At 43.0% G+C, this 17829-nt stretch overlaps 3 protein-coding genes across 6 annotated transcripts in view; all 3 read right to left on the bottom strand.

The window, feature by feature from the left end:
* Nphp1 (nephrocystin 1) overlaps window positions 1-11085 on the bottom strand; it is a 54997-nt gene extending 43912 nt beyond the window's left edge. For both annotated transcript variants that reach the window (XM_050134387.1, XM_050134389.1), the window contains exons 1-3: window positions 10974-11085; window positions 4022-4095; window positions 904-964 (exon numbers count right to left, since the gene is read on the bottom strand). In XM_050134387.1, the coding sequence (XP_049990344.1) occupies window positions 904-964; window positions 4022-4095; window positions 10974-11042 (204 nt within the window). In that variant the 5' untranslated portion in view covers window positions 11043-11085. The remainder of the gene's footprint in view (window positions 1-903; window positions 965-4021; window positions 4096-10973) is intronic.
* A 3232-nt stretch (window positions 11086-14317) lies between these two features.
* Window positions 14318-15324, bottom strand: Mtln (mitoregulin). 3 transcript variants are annotated; one of them, XM_050134413.1, is made up of 2 exons: window positions 15000-15324; window positions 14318-14406 (listed from the first exon to the last, which is right to left on the bottom strand). In XM_050134413.1, exon 1 carries the CDS (start codon window positions 15287-15289, stop codon window positions 15119-15121), a length of 171 nt encoding a protein of 56 aa, XP_049990370.1. In that variant the 5' UTR covers window positions 15290-15324; the 3' UTR covers window positions 14318-14406; window positions 15000-15118. The 3 variants fall into 3 exon arrangements, with proteins under 3 accessions (XP_049990370.1, XP_049990369.1, XP_049990368.1); XM_050134412.1 differs by having other exon boundaries at window positions 15059-15324; XM_050134411.1 differs by having other exon boundaries at window positions 15067-15324.
* Window positions 15325-17399: 2075 nt separating this feature from the next.
* Bub1 (BUB1 mitotic checkpoint serine/threonine kinase) overlaps window positions 17400-17829 on the bottom strand; it is a 32451-nt gene continuing 32021 nt past the window's right edge. Inside the window, exon 25 of the mRNA XM_050134385.1 lies at window positions 17400-17716. Coding sequence (XP_049990342.1) covers window positions 17521-17716 — 196 coding nt within the window. The 3' untranslated portion in view covers window positions 17400-17520. The remainder of the gene's footprint in view (window positions 17717-17829) is intronic.

Here is a 17829-nt window from a genome sequence, read left to right as displayed (position 1 = left end):
TTTATTATGTATACAATATTCCTTCTGTGTGTATGCCTGCACGCCAGAAGAGGGCACCAGACCCCATTACAGATGGTTGTGAGCCACCATGTGGTTGCTGGGAATTGAACTCAGGACCTTTGGAAGAACAGGCAATGCTCTTAACCTTTGAGCCATCTCCCCAGCCCCAGGACTTTTTCTTGACTGTGAATTGATGTTGAAGGGCCCAGCCCAGGCAGGTGGGCCTGTGTATAAGAACGGGGGCTGGATGTGAACTTGAGAGCAGGCCCGTGAGCAGCATTCTGTTGTAAGATATTTGATTACACTGTGTAAAGATGTGTCACTGTGATTGGTTTAATAAAAAGCTAAATGGCCAATAGTTAGGCAGGAAGAATAGGTGGGCCTTCCAGACAAAGAGAGGAAATGGGGATGAAGCTAAGCCTGGAGGAGACACCAGGAGACACAGAACAAGTCAGAGGTACAGAATGAAAGAAAGGTAATAAAAAATGTGGTAAAACATTGATTAGAAAAAGTGGGTTAATTTAAGTTATAAGAGCTAGTGGGGAAAGCCTAAGCTATAGGCTTTCATAATTAATAACGAGTCTCCGGATCATTGTTTGCGAGCTTGCAGCCAAAGAAAAATGCATCTACAGCATTCCTCTGTGGGTCCTGTCTCCAAGTTCCTGCCTTGAGCGCCTGCCCTGGCTTCCCCTGATGACGGACTGTAACCTTGAGTTAGGTAACTTTCCTCCTTGAAGCTGGCTTTGGTCATGTTTATCACAGCAACAGAAGCAAACTAGAGGAGCAATTCAGAGCTGACTGCATTAGACTTCATCTCTAATGCAAACCCAGAAACTGCCCAACTGCAATTCATTCCCACTCAAAGGATTTGTATAAAAGATATTTGTGATTTATCATACTTACCTTGCTTAATTTTTGAAGAGCATTTTTATTTTCATCTACTGCCTGTTTTAACTGGATACATCTAAAATTTTTAAAAGATAAAGTATAAGTCAGTTCTCTATTGTCAAAATTAGGCAATTATTTTCATGAAATCATTCAGTCACTGAACAACAAGATGTACTATTCACCTACAATACGGTTTGTCACATGAAGACAGCTGAAGTTACTATCCCGAGCAAAGACAAATGGCTTTTAGAGAACTGTGACCAGGTCACCAAACCTGGGCTCCTCAGGCCAATATCCTAGGGTAATTCTTCCTATGCCAGAGGTTCATCCCGAGCAGCTTTTACAGTTACTGTCACGAGGACAAGTCACACTGCCAGGTATGGTGTGCTTCTTCTAGATCTGTGCTACGCTGCTATGCGGAAGTTCTAGGCCCAACATCACGGGGTCCAGCTAAGCACCTCCCCTCACAGAACTGGCATTTCTCTGCGCCCCCAAACACTTGTCTTCCTTATTCAATGGCTAATTTGACTTCCGCATTTCCATTAACAGGCATCTCACAGTGCTATTGTGAAGATGACGAAGAAAGCTTGCATGGTGCTGAGTATGCGGCTTGGACAGAGGATGAAATATACACAGGCCTCCTCGTCCTAACACAATTCCGTCCTTACCCTCTCCACTCCGACACTGACCCACTGACAGCCATATTTTTACACACAGTTAGAAAAGTTTCCCCGCTGTCACCTCCACATTATTCATCATTATTATTTTATCTTGGGGGAAAGGGGAGGAGTAGGAGCTAGAGAGACCGCAGAAGGTGGTGACGGAGGAGCTGAAACTCATGGTCCTGCTCAGCTGCACAGTGACCGGAAGGCCAGTGTAGGATTCACAGACTCTGTCAGTCCCCCTCCCTTCTTCTTTTTAAACGAAATATTACATAACACATCATCTTTTAAACTCTTTGGGCATCATAAGTGAAGTCTGCTCACGTTGTGCGCTCGTCAGCACTGTCTCACCAAATGACCCTTTCTTGCTTTTTAGATTGTTCTCAAGCAATCAGTTCATAACGTAGTCATCAAACTTAAGAGACTGTCCAGACAGAATCTCTCTTGTTGCAGTAGATAACTGATCAGTTCTGGTTTTTTGTTTGGTTTTTTTTTTTTTTTTTTTTTTTGGTGTGTGTGTTTTTTGAGACAGGGTTTCTCTGTGTTTCTTTGGAGCGAGTCCTGGAACTAGCTCTTGTAGACCAGGCTGGCCTCAAACTCACAATGATCCGCCTGCCTCGGCCTCCCTAGTGCTGGGATTAAAGGTGTGCGCCACCACCACCTGGCAACTGATCAGTTCTGAAGGCAGCTGGCTGACGGGGTTGGGGTAGCTAGCAGCTCAGCTGCGTTGTACTGGTGCTCGTCAGAGAAAGGACGAGCCATGCAGGGCAAAAGAGACCCCTTTACAGGACATTATCTATCTCAGGGCTGAAATTGTGGGGGCCAGCCATGATAATCTAAGTCTGGGCAGAAAGGATGTCCTTTACTTCCAACCATTATCACCTAGGACTCTGGCCATGGATAAATTTAAATGGAGTCTGGAGTCTCAATAGTTTACCCTGAGACATTGCCTAGCAGATCAAGATTACCCGCCCCCCCCCCCCAAGAGCAGACCATGAATGGAAATTCCTGGCATTCCAAGCACTGTAGATAGAAACACCTGCCAGCACTTCACCAGGACAACCCTAGACAAATGTCAGCCAATCAGGGGTCCTGAACCTAAAAGACCCCTCACCCCCACCTTTGCTACTATAAAAACCCAATTCTAATTGAGCTCAGGGCTCTCTGGATATTATGTTGGACATGCGAAGAGGCCGAGTTTGCAAACTTGATTAAAATAAAGGCTCTTTGCTTTTACATATGGGACTTGGTCTCTCCTTTGTTGGCTTTTGTGGGACCCATGGATTTGGGCATAACAGAAACATTCTGCTTTGGTGAGAAAGAAGTGTCACAGGTAGCTGTCCTGTACAGGAGACACCCTCACCTTGTTACAGCACTGTATTTCAGTTGATGGACATTTTCTTTTAGGATTAAAAGTCAGTATAAAATGTCAATAACAGCCACAACAGGTTGGGGGTGTTGCTCGGTGTATTTTATACTTAACACATGGAACTCCCTGGTCTCAAAACCTGCAAAAATGACTAAAACCACAAACTGGTCAGGGATATGGCTCAGTGGTAGAGCTCATACACCCCCCAGTACAGGAGCGAGACATATGAGCCACAGGTGATTTGTGCACGGCCACTGATCTTTAAATTAGCTGGGATTGGGCATTTTAACAAGTCATGTGTGATCAACTCAATTATTCCATAATACACACTAGTGAAAGAACTGATTCTGGCCCCAAGAATAATACCAAACCTTCTCTGGTCTTGCTATCAGCCCAGGGCTTGCACCAGGCACTTGTGTAATTTTTACAACAAATACAGAATGGTATATTCATCTGCTTTATCTTCAGATCACAAGGTGTGCAGAATACTGATAACCACTGTATTGATTTGATGTCTATGCTGATTTTATGGGGGGGAGGGCATAGTTATATCTACAAATAAAAAACAGAAAGTACAAAGAAACTACAAAATGGAAGAAACGAGGAAACTGGAGGGAAGTGGAAATGACAGAGTGACTGTGAGCATGATGCGGACTAGACTGGTCCAGAGAAAGCCCATGGGGGGAGGGAACTGGGGGGTGGAGCCGCAGGACTAAACCAGCCTCCTGGAGATAGGGTCTAATTGGTGATCTGAGATGTGGGGAAAGGCAATTGGAAGGAAGGGAAGCCTAAGTAACTGGCGGTCTGTGTTTGCAGCGGTCTGTGTGCATGTAGGCAACCTTCAGGGCTCTTCACAGGTTCAGAAAAGGGCTGCATTAGCAGGACCTGAGAGTGAGTTTTGGGTCCTCTGATGCCCATTAGACATTTTCAGCTGCTCCTGGGTAAGGGGAGGGGCTTTCAACCGGTTTGAGCCAGACAAGGCTTCTTCCTCAAAATTCAAGAGGGGGGGGGGGAGAGAGAGAGAGAGAGAGAGAGAGAGAGAGAGAGAGAGAGAGAGAGAGAGAGAGAGAGAAAGAAAGAGCACATGAGCAGCACACATTACCTTTGGTAAATATCTCTTCTTTTACTCGGTTCCAGAGCACCTGTCAGTTGGCTTTCAGTAACCAAACTATCAACCTGTGACAAATAGAGACAATTTAAGACATCGTGCCAACTACTGCATAGCCTTAAGAAACAGAATTCTAATCATCTTTCCCCTAATGTATAAAGAACAGTTTTGAACATGGGCATACAATAAAGTAGAATTTTATAGCAAATACTACTACCTGGATTCTGTCATTAACATCTTATTATGCCTGTTTGCTTTATCTATCCAGGTTTTTTTTTTGTCCTTGCAAGTCACCAATACACTTTCCTCGACTAATATACCACTGGCCTCACTAACTAGAGTTCACTGCTTAATGCAAAATTCACACATGGAGATGCCCAGATCTGAAGCCCACATTTGATGCACCTGAGCAGATGTGTTTGCTTTAGAAGACCAAACCTTATCATGACAAACAGCCCTCAACAGTGACTTTATTTCCTCCCTAATAGATCTTCACTGCCTTTCTCCTGAGACAAACCTGCTCACTTTCCCACTGCAAATGAGTTGCCCCGCTCACAGACATTTCTGTAAAGGGAGTTGGCGAGCCTGGCTCTGTGTAAGCCTCCTGGGTCCCGTTCTTTTGAGGTGTTTCTTACGTATGCATTGGTTTATTCCTTACTGCCAAGTAAGGTTCACGGTCTTGACTGTACCAGGACTTCCTCTTGACCTAGTAATTCACGAAAACTTCTTTTTTGTTAAGTACCCACAAAGAGGCACAAGTTCCTCGGCTTTTCTACAGAGTACGTGGGGAAGGCAGTGTTGGGGAGGGGAAGACATAAAATCATATTAACTCCCTCTTCATTCTTGGTGTTTGGTGCCCAGCAGAGCGCTACTAAAATTCACCCCCAGTGACAGGGCCATCATCAAAGGCATGGCCCAAATAACAGATGATTCTGTGTTCTGTGGATACCAGGTTTTCCCTTCAGGTATTGCTGTGGGAACCGGCAAAACTAATCAACACTGTCAACACGTCCTTCCCAGACACAGTGTAAAAGGGCTTCTCACCCTCACCACAGACTCTTCTTTCCAACAAAAAGACCATTACAGAAAACCACGAGATAAAAACACAGAGTTGTGAAGCCCTGTTCCAAATGATACACAACAACACAACCCCTGCACCTACATGCTGATGTGAGAGGGGTAAAGCTCAGAAGCCTCAACCCTAGAACTATGAAGAACTACAGACAACTAAGGAATGCGAGGAGATGGAGGAATAGTTTGTCTCCAGGGAAGAGCACACCAACGCCATCTAATACCAAATGGTCAGCTCTGAAAATGTATACATGCAAGTAACATAATACAGACTGAGTAGGCTGTATTTATATATTTAGGGACACACACACACACTCACAGACGTAACAATGATTAAAGAAAAAGAGGCAAAGAAAGAAAGATAGTAGAGGTAGAAGTGGGTGATGGTGGTACCCGGGAGGATGGGGGTGAAGGAAAGGGAAATTATAATCTCAAATATATATATATATATACATATATATACACACACACATACACAAATTATATATATGTATATATAATTTAAAGAGTAGGTGTCCTGAGCCAATCTGTCTCCTGATCAAATAATCCTGAAAATAGCAACTGAGAGTTTCCTGCTGAAAGATCACATTCCCCAGCTTCCCCTGTGGCCTGCATAAGTTATTTCCATCTTGACGTGGGCCCGTGCCATCTTCTTCTGTAGGCCTTTGGCCATCTGCACACATGAATGACAAAGATGCCCCCTAGCTGTGAATAAGCATGGTCCCGCCTAAGACCAGTCCAAGTCGATCCTTCCACCTTCCATGGCTCTACAGCTGCTTTAGATCACCTAACATAATGATGCCCGAAACCCCGGTTAGGAAATCCAGGTTAGCGACCTACTAGCCACTCAAGGTCACCCATGACCAAGCCTCCCTGGCTCTGTCTTTTCTTTCCACTCTCTGTCTCTTCCCTTTTTCTCTCACCTTACTGACAACCCCTTCCCAGGTGTGGAGGATGCTCTGAGTGATTGGATATTGATCCGTTTTTGCTTGGGTCCCTCATCCATTCCAAATTTCCTATAGAATTGAAACTGGCAATTCTCCTTCAATTTTCAATGGAAATCTGGCTCCATATACTTTGGGCAAATGCCTATTGCTGACCCAAATTTGGAACTTTTGAATTTCAGTATCTAAACTGATTTAAACAATTCCATAAAACAGAATGGTAGTGTGGGCAAGACCTCCTCCCCCACAAAACTCCCAGCTCACGTAAATCTATCTCAAGGCTCTGGCTTAAAACCACACCCAGAGCCCAAATGCCACTGTTTCAGCTGAGCCTCCAAACTTGCATCTTTACAATTATTCCTGAGATAACATGGAATTCTTTTGCCTTATGCTTTTTCTCCTCTACTTCTATGTCTGTCTTCTCAAGCCTGGAAAATCCTGCTTGCATCTTGCTTGTAAGAGCTAAGGGGTAAAAGCACCTCAAGTTGTCTGTCCATCTGCAGACACATACAAACAGCTATGGAGATGTATGTCACCAGGTCAGTCTTACAAAGAAAGATTCAAATGTCTTTTGGGTATGGATAATATCAAAAAATTGTTTCATGCGTTTAATTCTACTGAGAAGCTTGGGTCTGGAGTTGGAATTTGGCCCATCTACTCCAGATCCAAGTTTTGTTGTTGTTTTTAAATTTCCTCCAAAGCCTCTATCCTCGGTCAGGGAGGCCACCTGATTCTGTGACAGGGAAAAGAGAGGAACCCAGAACAGCCGGGAAAGGAACACTGCATTCCTGGAAGGTTACAAGCGGCAAGGTGAGTAACTCTGAATTCTCCCCACTTTTCCGTACTTTTGTTTACTATCTTTAAAACTTTTGGTGAGACTTTAACTTTCTGTACTTGAGGAATTCTAAGTTCATTGACTGTGCTTTAAGGAGGATGTTTAGAGAATCTTGATTTGCTATAGCATACTATGGTATGTAACCTGGCTTTAACTCTCGTTTTAGAAGAAAAAAGTTTCATCTAAACTCTTGTTTAAATAAGGAGTCCTAACAGGCTCACCTTGGAGTGATGGCTTGCAGCCAACTTGGTTGGTGACCTCATCAGGAAGTGAACCTGCTGTGTAACTTTACCACCATCTTGGTTAAGGTGATCATGTGATGTCCTTCTACTTATCATTGTATCCCCTTTTACTAAGGATGCGGCACCAGGCTCCTAAGATGGTTTGTTTTAAAACTGGGTCATACAGAAAAAACCGTGATAGTTTTGCTATCTTTGTTAAGCTTTAGCTATTTGGTGAAACTGAGTCATATAAGAAAACTGGCATTTTATAAGTGCGCACTATAAAAAGATCATAGCAATGAGGTCCTCAGTCTCTCTGTGGACTGTATTTATGGCTAAAGTTCAAGAATTAAAATTTTTAAGGTTCAAACTTTATAACAGATAGTTATAAAATTTCAATCTTATAAAAGTTACTAACTTATCATATATTGTTGAAGATAATTAAAATATACAAATTAATGGTCAGTCATGCTTATTACAAATGTAATTCGTTTCCAGAAACAAGCTTGGAGGTAGAGACCAATTTTATCTCCCATCACAGAGTGTTCTGTGTGTTGTCAAAATTAAGCCTAAAGCAAGTATGGCAACAGCAAACAAGTTTGAGATAAACTTAAAAGTTTGTTTAATGCAGTGAGAACACAAAGTTGTGTCGGTAGAGAAGAAGGGGTGGAACTGAAGGAATTGGGGGATGATCGAAATTCTCAGCATTTAGCAAAATATTTAAAAATAAATGATTTATTAATGCTGTAAAAAAGTTTGTTTAATGTAAAATGTTATTTAAAATATGGTAAATAAAATTGGTTATGAAAAATTGAATGTTTAAGTTAAATGAATTCTATTTATAATACACTTGCATGGCAGGACGTCCATGCTCAAGAAGTTCCCTTGAATGGAGCACAGGTCATCCCAGCAAAGTAAGTCGCATGCTGGGAAATAAGACTTGCCAGAAGCCTGCTGCTTCTGCCTCTGGCTGCGCAGGTCTAATCAGCTTCGGCCATGTAGGCCAAATCAGAATGAAAACAAATAAAGATATCCTTATGAAAAGATGAGTTACTCCTCATGACTCATATGACACAGGATGGTTTTTCTGGCTCAATGGAAGATCTCAGTTTACACTCATACCCTAAATGTCTCAAACAACAGAGAGGAAAATCACAATTACTCTGCCCTCACTGTCTTCCTAACTGACATATGAGGATACTATGTCCAGGGGAACCTTGGCCATAAGCCACCACCTGGCTGGTAATGAACCTACATGCTGGTTCACTTGCCCGTGCCCTTGACCCTGGTATTAAGTTCCTCTTAGCACAAGATGATTCCGGGGTCCACACCCTAATCATCCGTGTTGCCTCATTAGAGGAGGAGGCCAAATACTCTATCGTCAAAATCACAGCTTGGACTATCCAAGCGGTGTCTCTGACAGTTGGTTTTGTTGGAGTTACTCTTGGAATGTGTTCTCAGGCTCCTCCCAGGAGTAGCGGCTAGGAGTGAATCGATTTCAGCTTTGGTTATTCAAAGGCCTCTATGGAAACACGTTTCTCCAGGTGCAGCTTGTCCTTGTGATTGTGTACAGCCTGAACTCCTGAGAACTTTCCTCACGTGACCTTTCCGAACCCCCCCAGAGTATAAACTGTCTGATGTTCTGAATGAAGTTGGCTATGGCATGAGACTTTAGTCCACCTGAGTTATTGGCTCCATTCTCCCGGGTCCCACTGCCTCTAGAGTGAAAACATACATATTTAAGGATGATGTTTAAATACACATAAACATTGAAGTTCAGGTTAATCATATCTATATTCTCAAAAGTATTTCTTTATGATGAAAACATACAAAATTGTGCACTTTTAAAACAAAAGCCCAAAACTGTGTGACTCGTAAACTCCAGTAAGTCTCTCAATCTGTTAGAGATTATTAAATAAATTATTTAGTGAAAAAAATTCTTGGTAATAGACTACATGCCTTTAATCCCAGCACTCAGGAGGCAAAGCCTGGAGGATCTCTGTGAGTTCAAGGCTAACCAGGTCTATCTACTGAGTTCCAGATCAGCCGGAGCTACATAATCAAACTAAGATAAAATAAGAATTTCTGAAAACAAATGAACAATCCATTAATTGTAATTTATTTGGTTATTTTATTACTTCTTTTATTTTTTGAGATTATAATATAATCACAGCATTTCCCCCTTTCCTTGGTTCTTATTTTTAATAGTAACAGGAATTTAGTATCTTGAAAAAATTATATAAAGGCAAACAATAACCATCAGCAGTTTGCCCAATATACTATTCTGTCCTGCTTCCTTCTATATCTGTTTGTCTACTATACATAGCGAATGTTATTGAAATAGCGTGTATTCCATTTTACATTCTTTTTCCTTTTCATATTTATTTATTTTATGTGTATGAGTATTTGCCTTCATGTGTGCCTGTGTATCACAGGCATGCCTGGTGCCTTCAGAGGCAAGAATCAGGCATCAGCTCCTCAGGAGTCAGACAGCTGTGAGCCACCGTGCAGGTGCTGGGAACTGTATGAGGGGCCTCTGGAAGAGCAGCCAGTTTTCTCAGCCACTGAGCCATCTCTCCAGCTCCTTAGATTCTTCTTCTAACTTGCTATCTTACCACAAATATTTACTCCCAAACCCTAAAAGCTCTAGCAAAAATCTCTTCACAGCACTATCAGATTCCACCCGACAGTACTAAGTCGATAAGGAATTGGAAATGACATCACCAAGGGAAACTGCAGCCTTGTCTTGGTAGCTGTGTCTCCTGGCAGTCAGAATGCCCTTTTGTGGTTAAACATTCTGAAGCTGCAGTTAGATTGTTCCCGTTGTAACAGAGCCAAGGAGGCCACAACACTTTCTCAGTTGCCACACACGGACCAGAACAAAGTGCCCCGTCCTCCAAAAAAATCAGACTTACTGATAACGCTTCCATTGTGATTCTGACATTCCCCACCCCCACACATGGGCATTTCTACAGAATCATCATCAAAACGAGAGTCTAGTCAGCCATGATTCAGGAGAGAAAGAGGGTCATGTCATCAACATCAATTAAAACTTGTTTACAATCTCCAGTGGGAGAAGCCCAGGCTGGTCTCCGGCTCTTGTGGCCCTCTCCAGTCTCTCTGAAGGATATGCTTTATTTTGCTATACAGACTTCTGCGTAAGTGTTGAGTCCTGCCACTAAGCCCTTCCCCTCAAGACAAGAACTGAGAAGCCCTGTATAACAATAATTCGTCTATGGATTAGCTTAATCCATCCCCTAACACTGATCATTTATTCATATCCCGTTTTTTCCCATTATAAGCAAAAAAAAATGTGGTGAACACTTTTATATATTCATCCCAGTTTTAAATTATGACAAATGGTAGATTCCTGGAAATGTAATCAGCCAGCCTAGGAGAATCAATGTTTGCTGTATCTTGTCAAACTGCTGTCCAGAAATGTAGCTTATACACCAGAGCATCGCCTGTTCCATCACGTCTTCTCCAGCACTGAGCTTTGACGTAAAATCTTTGAGATCTTACCTCTTTTGTAAGTGCTTGATTTCCTTTGAAATTAACTTTTCTTAAGTTACCAATATCCTGTCCTTGGCTCGTTTATCGGACCTCAGGTATTAAGTCTATTCGTTGACACCTGTTACACTTGCCTTTGAGAAAGTGATGACTTTCAAAGGAGTGGCGCAGGACTGGGGTGGAACAGGATAGTTTAGACTCGGGCGGGAAGGATGAGAGGGGGCTGGGGGCTGGTGAGTCGTTAGCTGACTCACAGGCTTTCTGGAGGTTTTGTCTCCGGCGGGGGCCGGGGTTAATACTCTGCCGCCGGGCGCTCGGGTCTTGGCGAGCGGCTGGGATGTGGAGCCCTTCTCCCCGACACCTACCTGCAGTTTTAGTTCCTGCCCACGGCGCCTTAGCGCCTGCAGCGGGTCCCGCGGCCGCCGGGCGAGCATCGGCCTAGGCGCCGCCGGCGGGACCACACCGGTTGCCAGGGAAACCAACGCGTGAGCTCAGATAGATGACGCTATCAGCCCGCGCCGCCACTCAGCGCCACGGGATTCGCTAAACTGCCTGAAAACAACTGCTCTGGATTCCTAGGGATGGAGACGTACCTCGGAGTCCCAGACTGGGCGTCTCGTCCCTATCACGACCTCGTACTATTCTCTGTTCTATACAGCTCTCCGACGCATGCGAAACGAGTTCTTAAAATAGTTTAATCATAATAAACTCCTTAGCTGCGAGAGCTTTCCTGTGGCATTTGTGGGACTCGTGGTTTCGCTGCATGCTGTAACCCTATAGGCGGTTTTATTTTCGAAATAGCCTACTGTGTAGCCCTGAATTCACAGAGATTCTCCTGCCGCTCTGCCTCCCCCTAGTGTTGGGATTAAAGGCGTGTGCCATCACACTTGGCCCAGAGGTGGTCTTAAATTCTTGCCTTTTGGGATATTGCTGGTGTCTCTCCAGAGTTTTCATGTGATCCACCCTGAATTCTATGGGGGTGGCGATTCTGTCTTGTGCAGCAAGCCTATGGGCAAATAGATATTTCTCAAGAGTCCCTACATTTTGTTCACTCACAGGAAAGGTGGTGGCATTTCCCGAGTGAGACTCAACCCTCTACATTCAATTCCCAAAATCCACTACAGCAACCCAGGACTTAGGAATAGTGATGATCCAGGCTCACCAGTGGGCGATCTGGTATGTTATTCTCAAGGTATCCGACTATTATTGTGCCTTCTGGCTCCTACTTTACTGATTCCAGTTTGACCAAGACAGAGGTACCATCTTCATGGAAGACAGTTTTCCCGTGTGGGAGAGGAGGGAACCTCATACATTTCAGAGAAGGTAGAAGGAAAAGAAATGTTGACACAAGTAATGTCGAAGGGGAACGGTCCACTACAAGGTTAGGGACATACAGGACGTAACAACACAAATAGGTAGTATCAGGAAATAAGATTAGCATGGCATAGGACACCAACATGTTTAGAGAGGGATGCCCAGAGGTGACACATAAAAGGAGGAGTGTATCTAGATGCTGCATGTAAGCAATGAGAAAAGGCATGGCTCGATGGTTAAGAGTATTAATTGCTCTTGCCGAGGACCTGGGTCCAATCCCAAGCATCCACATGGTAGGTTGTAACCACTTTGTAACTCCAGTTCCAGGGGATCTGACATTGTCTTTTGGCCTCTACAGGTACAAGGCATGCATACGGTACCCAGGCATGCACTCAGGTAAAACTCATACAGATAAAATTTAAAATAACAGAAACTACTGCAAATACCAGGTCTTCTAGGAACAGGCCGAGGCAGAGCTGGTCCAGTCACAACTCAGTTTAACCTAGAATTTTCAGTTTGGGACAAAATGAAACATACACCAACTAAGCCTCAAAGACTACAAAACTTCCCCTACCCTGGGGCTGGAGAGATGGTTCTAAAGGGACCTGTATCAGATGAAGTTCTCAGAGGAAAAGGGAGGGGTATTTGTCCTGGGGGGGGGGAGAACACAGGACTGACGAAGGACTACTGCCTCTGGTTAGAGAGGAGACAGACTTGGCCCATTGGCAATTGGCACTTTGTAAGGATAAAAAGAGGAAACTGCATGTTGAGATGAGGCGTTCAATTTTGACTGGCATGTTAAAGGGGGCTTTTGATTGCTGCTGGACTTTAATACTTGATAGCTGAATCATGGTAGGTAGTCTCAGGGGAAAGTAACCAAATAAGGGAATAGACCTTAGTGGCTAGCTTTAGGAATATAATCTAACGGTTTTTAGCAAGGAAGTGGGAATGGGGGACAAGGGCAAGGCCTCCCAGTCATGTAGCCTTTTGAGCTCAATTAGGAAAATGCCCACTACACGTGGAAGATCTGGCATCAAACACCCAGCATTTAGGTAAAAAGATGAGGTGGACAGGGCAGTCTGTAACACAAATGCTGAGACCAGGCCAGCCAAATACAAATTCCCAGCTTCAGTGAGGGACTCTGGTTAAAGAAGGGGAGGACTGGAGAGATGGATCCGTGGTTAAAATGCCTGCTGCAAAAGTGACTATGTATGTGCCAAGTGGAGTGGCAGTCCCTCTGACTAACTTTGGGTCTATACCTACATACATAATCACACATGCACTCGTACACATGTGAATGTATGTACATAAAGGCACATACTCCACATACATGAGGAGAAAGAAAAGGCAGAGTGCAATGTAGACAGGCACTTCTGGTCCCCACACAGATGAATACCATCACCTTCCTACTTACTCTACCACAAAGATCCTCAACTAAGTCTCGGTGAGGAATATTGACCAAAAAGCTTCAGCCAACTAAACAGGATGGAGCTCTAAGAGCCAATGTCTCAGCCCTTGATGGACTCACAGAATAAGAACAAAGTTAGAAATAAAAAGGCACAATAACCCTAGAAAAATGGGCAGTGGAGTTTTCCTGAAGAATGAACTTTCTTATGTTAAAGTGCTGAGACACAAAACTGATTTTCTTTTGTTTTGCTTATTATTTTTTATTGATTTTATTGAGCTCTACATTTTTTCTCTGCCTCTCCCCTCCCCCTCAACCTTCTTCCATGGTACCTATGCTCCCAATTTACTCAGGAGATCTTGTTTTTTTCTATTTCCCATGTAGATTAGATCCATGTATGTCTCTCTTAGGGTCCTCTTTGTTGTCTAGGTTCTCTGGGGTTGTGATTTGTGGGCTGGTTTTCTTTGCTTTGTTTAAAAACCACTTATGAGTACATATGCTAATTGTCTTTCTGGGTCTGGGTTACCTCAAAACTGATTTTCTTAAAAATGAGGACAGCACATCAGAAATGCATCTTATAAATAAATAGCCCGGAACTTGGGCACTTGTTATGACTGGCGTTTATCATTAAGCTCTACTCAAAGGTTTCTCTTTCACACATACATTCCACGTTTAGACATAAAGAGTTTTTACACTCAACGTTTGCAGTAAACTTTCATTCTTCAAAGTGAAAATATCTTAAATGTTCATTCTTCAAAGTGCAAATATCTATAATGTTTACTTCAGTCATTTGCCATAGCTCCTATCTTTTCTGACTACATCTAGAAAAAGAACACAGAATGGTCCCTGGATCAGAGCTGCCTCCAGGCTGTACCGAGGATGTGAAAGATTCCTTAAGGCCTCTACTTTCAGGCTCCAGATCTTTTGCTGCAGCAAACTGAATGGTAGGCAAAATATTCATTTCCTCTGTGAGGAGGGAAAAGATTCAAGGTTGTTTAATCTTTTTATTTTAAAAATAGATTCATAAAGTGCAAGAAGAAATGCTTTCTTTCCAGTGCTTTTTATCCATCTTCGACAAGCTGTTGAAAAAGAAAGAAAAAAAAATCAGTAACACACAATCTTTAAATTCAAATTACTGTACTGTGACGGTAAACCACGAATAATAAGAAAACTACAGATAGCTATGAAACGTAAGGCTACTGACATCCACTTTTTCTACCAACAACTTAAGATTTAGAATTGAAGTTTGCAGGCTGGAGAGATGGCTCAGAGGTTAAGAGCATTGCCAGCTCTTCCAAAGGTCCTGAGTTCAATTCCGGACTACCACATGGTGGCTCACAACCATCTGTAATGAGGTCGGGTGCCCTCTTCTGGCCTGCAGACATACACAGACAGAATATTGTATACATAATAAGTAAATATTAAAAAAAAAAAAAGAATTGTTGCAAAAACTTCAAAGCCACATTAAAAATGAATTCGGGGGTGGGGTGGGCTGGGGCGTGAAATACTTCACAGTTGTCCCGCCCTCCCCCTTTTTCTGCCTAGTATTTTCCATTCCGAAGTTAAATGTTACGGTGCAACGCATCGCACGTGGTAAAACATTCGCTGTAACACCCGAAGAGTAAGTATCTAGAGAAGACCAAACTATTTTCTCTGAGGTCTAAGAACCAACCACATTTCTGCAAGCCGTGCAAAGGCGACTCTCCCGGGCGTGTGGGTCGCGCGGCTCACCGGCTCACCGCGTGGGACTTGGGGAGTGAGGACCCGGAGGGCTTGGGCCGCCGCGCGCGCTCAGGCCAGGTCCAGCTTCTTCTGAGTTGTCGCCAGCTTGTCTTGCAGCCTCCGCTTCCTCCAGTCCAGGTAACGCCTCCGCAGCCGATTCGCTTGCCAGCCGAGGACCACTCCAGAGGCGAAAGCCACTAGCACGGACACCTGCAGCGTCCTCTCTGACACGTCCGCCATTGTAGCAAGGAGGAACGTAGAGTGAACTACGGAAAGGCGAAAGGATCAAATGTAGCAGTGCTGGTATAAGACCCGCCCCAAGCGTGAGTAAGACAAGGGAGCAGCAGGCTGCAAGGTCAGGGAACCCTGATTGCTCTTCGGGCTGATGAGGGAGGGGGACTTCATCGGGGGAGGGGGAGGGAAATGGGAGGCAGTGGCGGGGAGGAGGCAGAAATAATAAAAATAATAAAAAAGACTGTCTTGATTTCTGGATAGGCTCCGCATTTCTTCCACATTTCTTGTTTGACATTGCCTTGTATCATAGCTGAGTTGGTGTCATCTGTTTCTGTTCGTTTTCCTAAGCAGCTGAATAACTAAGCTTTCTGCTAACTTGATTTTAAAATGATAAACGAAGAGAAAATTTGTAATGACACATTATAAATGAACAAATATAGACAATTGCCTTTAATATTTTGTTTGTCCCAGTACACATGTTATCAAGTCACTATGTAATCAGCTTCCATGTTACCAGTGTCAATGCAATAACCACAGCTCTCATTTTAAGGGAAGTTTATTCTGGAGCCATTATGAGTGCCCATGGCTTGGGAATACAGATTTAGGGTACTCCAACTCCATGTTCAAAAATAGAGGTAGTTTCAGTAAGTTTTATAGAACAGAAAAAGTCCTAAATCAAGGCAAATTTAAAATACACTGGCAGTTACAATACAATGGAGGCTTTTCTCTAATGTTGCCTTGACTGACAGAGTCCAGGAGAGACCGGTTTGTCTGGGATCCCCTACTGCACACGCACTGACCTTTCAGAGCAGTGCAAATGTCATTAATAAAGGGGGTTAGTATACAGCTGGATCAATACAGATGGAAATTCAGGCAAGAAAACCAACAGTATCAATAGATACTAATTTAAAATAACCATATTGAGAGTATCTTGTAGTTTAATAGTTAAACATAGGAAGGTTTCCCACTGAAGTAGACTGTCCAGGAGCATTGCACCATTATTTAACATCATTTTCTAGGTAGTAACCATTAACACAAAGATATGGCAAAAACAGGAATGACACACGATACACACTGCTTTCATATAGACAATAATATGATGCAGGGTGGTGGTGGCAAATGCCTTGAACCCCAGCACTTGAGAGGCAGAGGCAGAGGCAGGTGGATCTCTCAACTCCATGCCAGCTAGGGCAACACAGAGAAACCCTGTTTTGAAAACAAAAACAAACCAAAAAAAAAACCCACAAAAAACAAACAACAACAACAACAACAACAAAAAAACCCACCCACAACAACAAAAAAAATCAAGACTAGAGTGAAATGCTATTTACCTGCCAAAACAAGTCAAAAGCCTCATATATGTGGCAGTGGCACAGGAACAGGGCCTTGTGGACCCTGGCATAACTACCATGGGAGTTAGTTGCAGATACTCCTAGCGCTTGGGAGACAGAGGCAGGCAAATCTCTATGAGCTCCATGCCAGACAGGGTTACTTAAAGAGACCCTATTTTAAACCAAAAGCAAAGCAAAACTAAAGCAACAAAACATAGATGCAGGCAAAAACTTTCTGAATAGAACTCCAGTAACATAGGAAAAGAAACTATCAGCAGAATGAAGAGACTGCACACAGTGAGGAAAAAGTTTCCCAGCTGTTTCAGATGGGGGTAAATATATAGCATATTCAATGTGCAGACCCTAACTTATGTTTATATGCAGATAAGTGGGGCCAACAGTAACGGTAGCTTTGAAACTAAAAAGACCTTGAGAAGGAAAAGAGATATTGAGGAAGGGACACAGATAGATGAGACATGAAAGCAGAGTAAGCTATGGGGGGGAGGGTGTGTTAAGAGTACGAACAGGTCAGAAGGATGGGGGAGAAAAATCAACAAAAACAAATTTTGTCTGAAAGTGCCATAATGAAAACTAATCCAAGATATGCTAACTAAATGTAGCATATCTGTCCTTCTGGTCAATGTTTAGAAAGGTGATTTCTAGAAGGCATTTAAATTTGAATCATTCTCATGAAAACTTGTACACAAAGAGCAACCCAACTGATTGGCCTGCTTCACATGGGTCTCCTTTGTCAATTTCATTAGAATATTTATAACAACACATGGTGTATCTTATGGACTTTATTTTTTTGAACATACATAAATAAAAGTGTGAAAAAAACAGGATTCAATGTGGGAGGGAGTTTAAATTTACAAAGTGTTTTTGGATAAGGTCCATATCCATATTTTATTTTCTCAACCGCTTATATTCTGAGAGCAGCACAATTAGCCGATTACGTAGGGTCTTAATCTTGTTGGAATACTGTTGTTCAAATAATATCTTCAGTTTTTGTCTCAACAAACCCAAAGATGGCAGATGATAACAATCTGGTATATTCAACATGACATGAAAGAATTCCTCCCACATATCCAAATGAGGAAGCCTGAAGAGATAAAATATCACAATGGAAAAAATGCAACTTTAACATACATAGCAACCTGTTCATGCATCTACTTTCCACAGGTGTGAACATGTTAAAAGAACAGCCCTCACCTG

This window comes from Alexandromys fortis, unplaced genomic scaffold (assembly GCF_014885135.2).
Source record: "Alexandromys fortis isolate MF-2015 unplaced genomic scaffold, M_Fortis_MF-2015_v1.1 scaffold_6, whole genome shotgun sequence".
In the NCBI taxonomy this organism is placed as follows: domain Eukaryota; kingdom Metazoa; phylum Chordata; class Mammalia; order Rodentia; family Cricetidae; genus Alexandromys; species Alexandromys fortis.
Note: the sequence above shows the minus strand (reverse complement) of the source record. Positions and strands in the feature narration are given on the sequence as shown.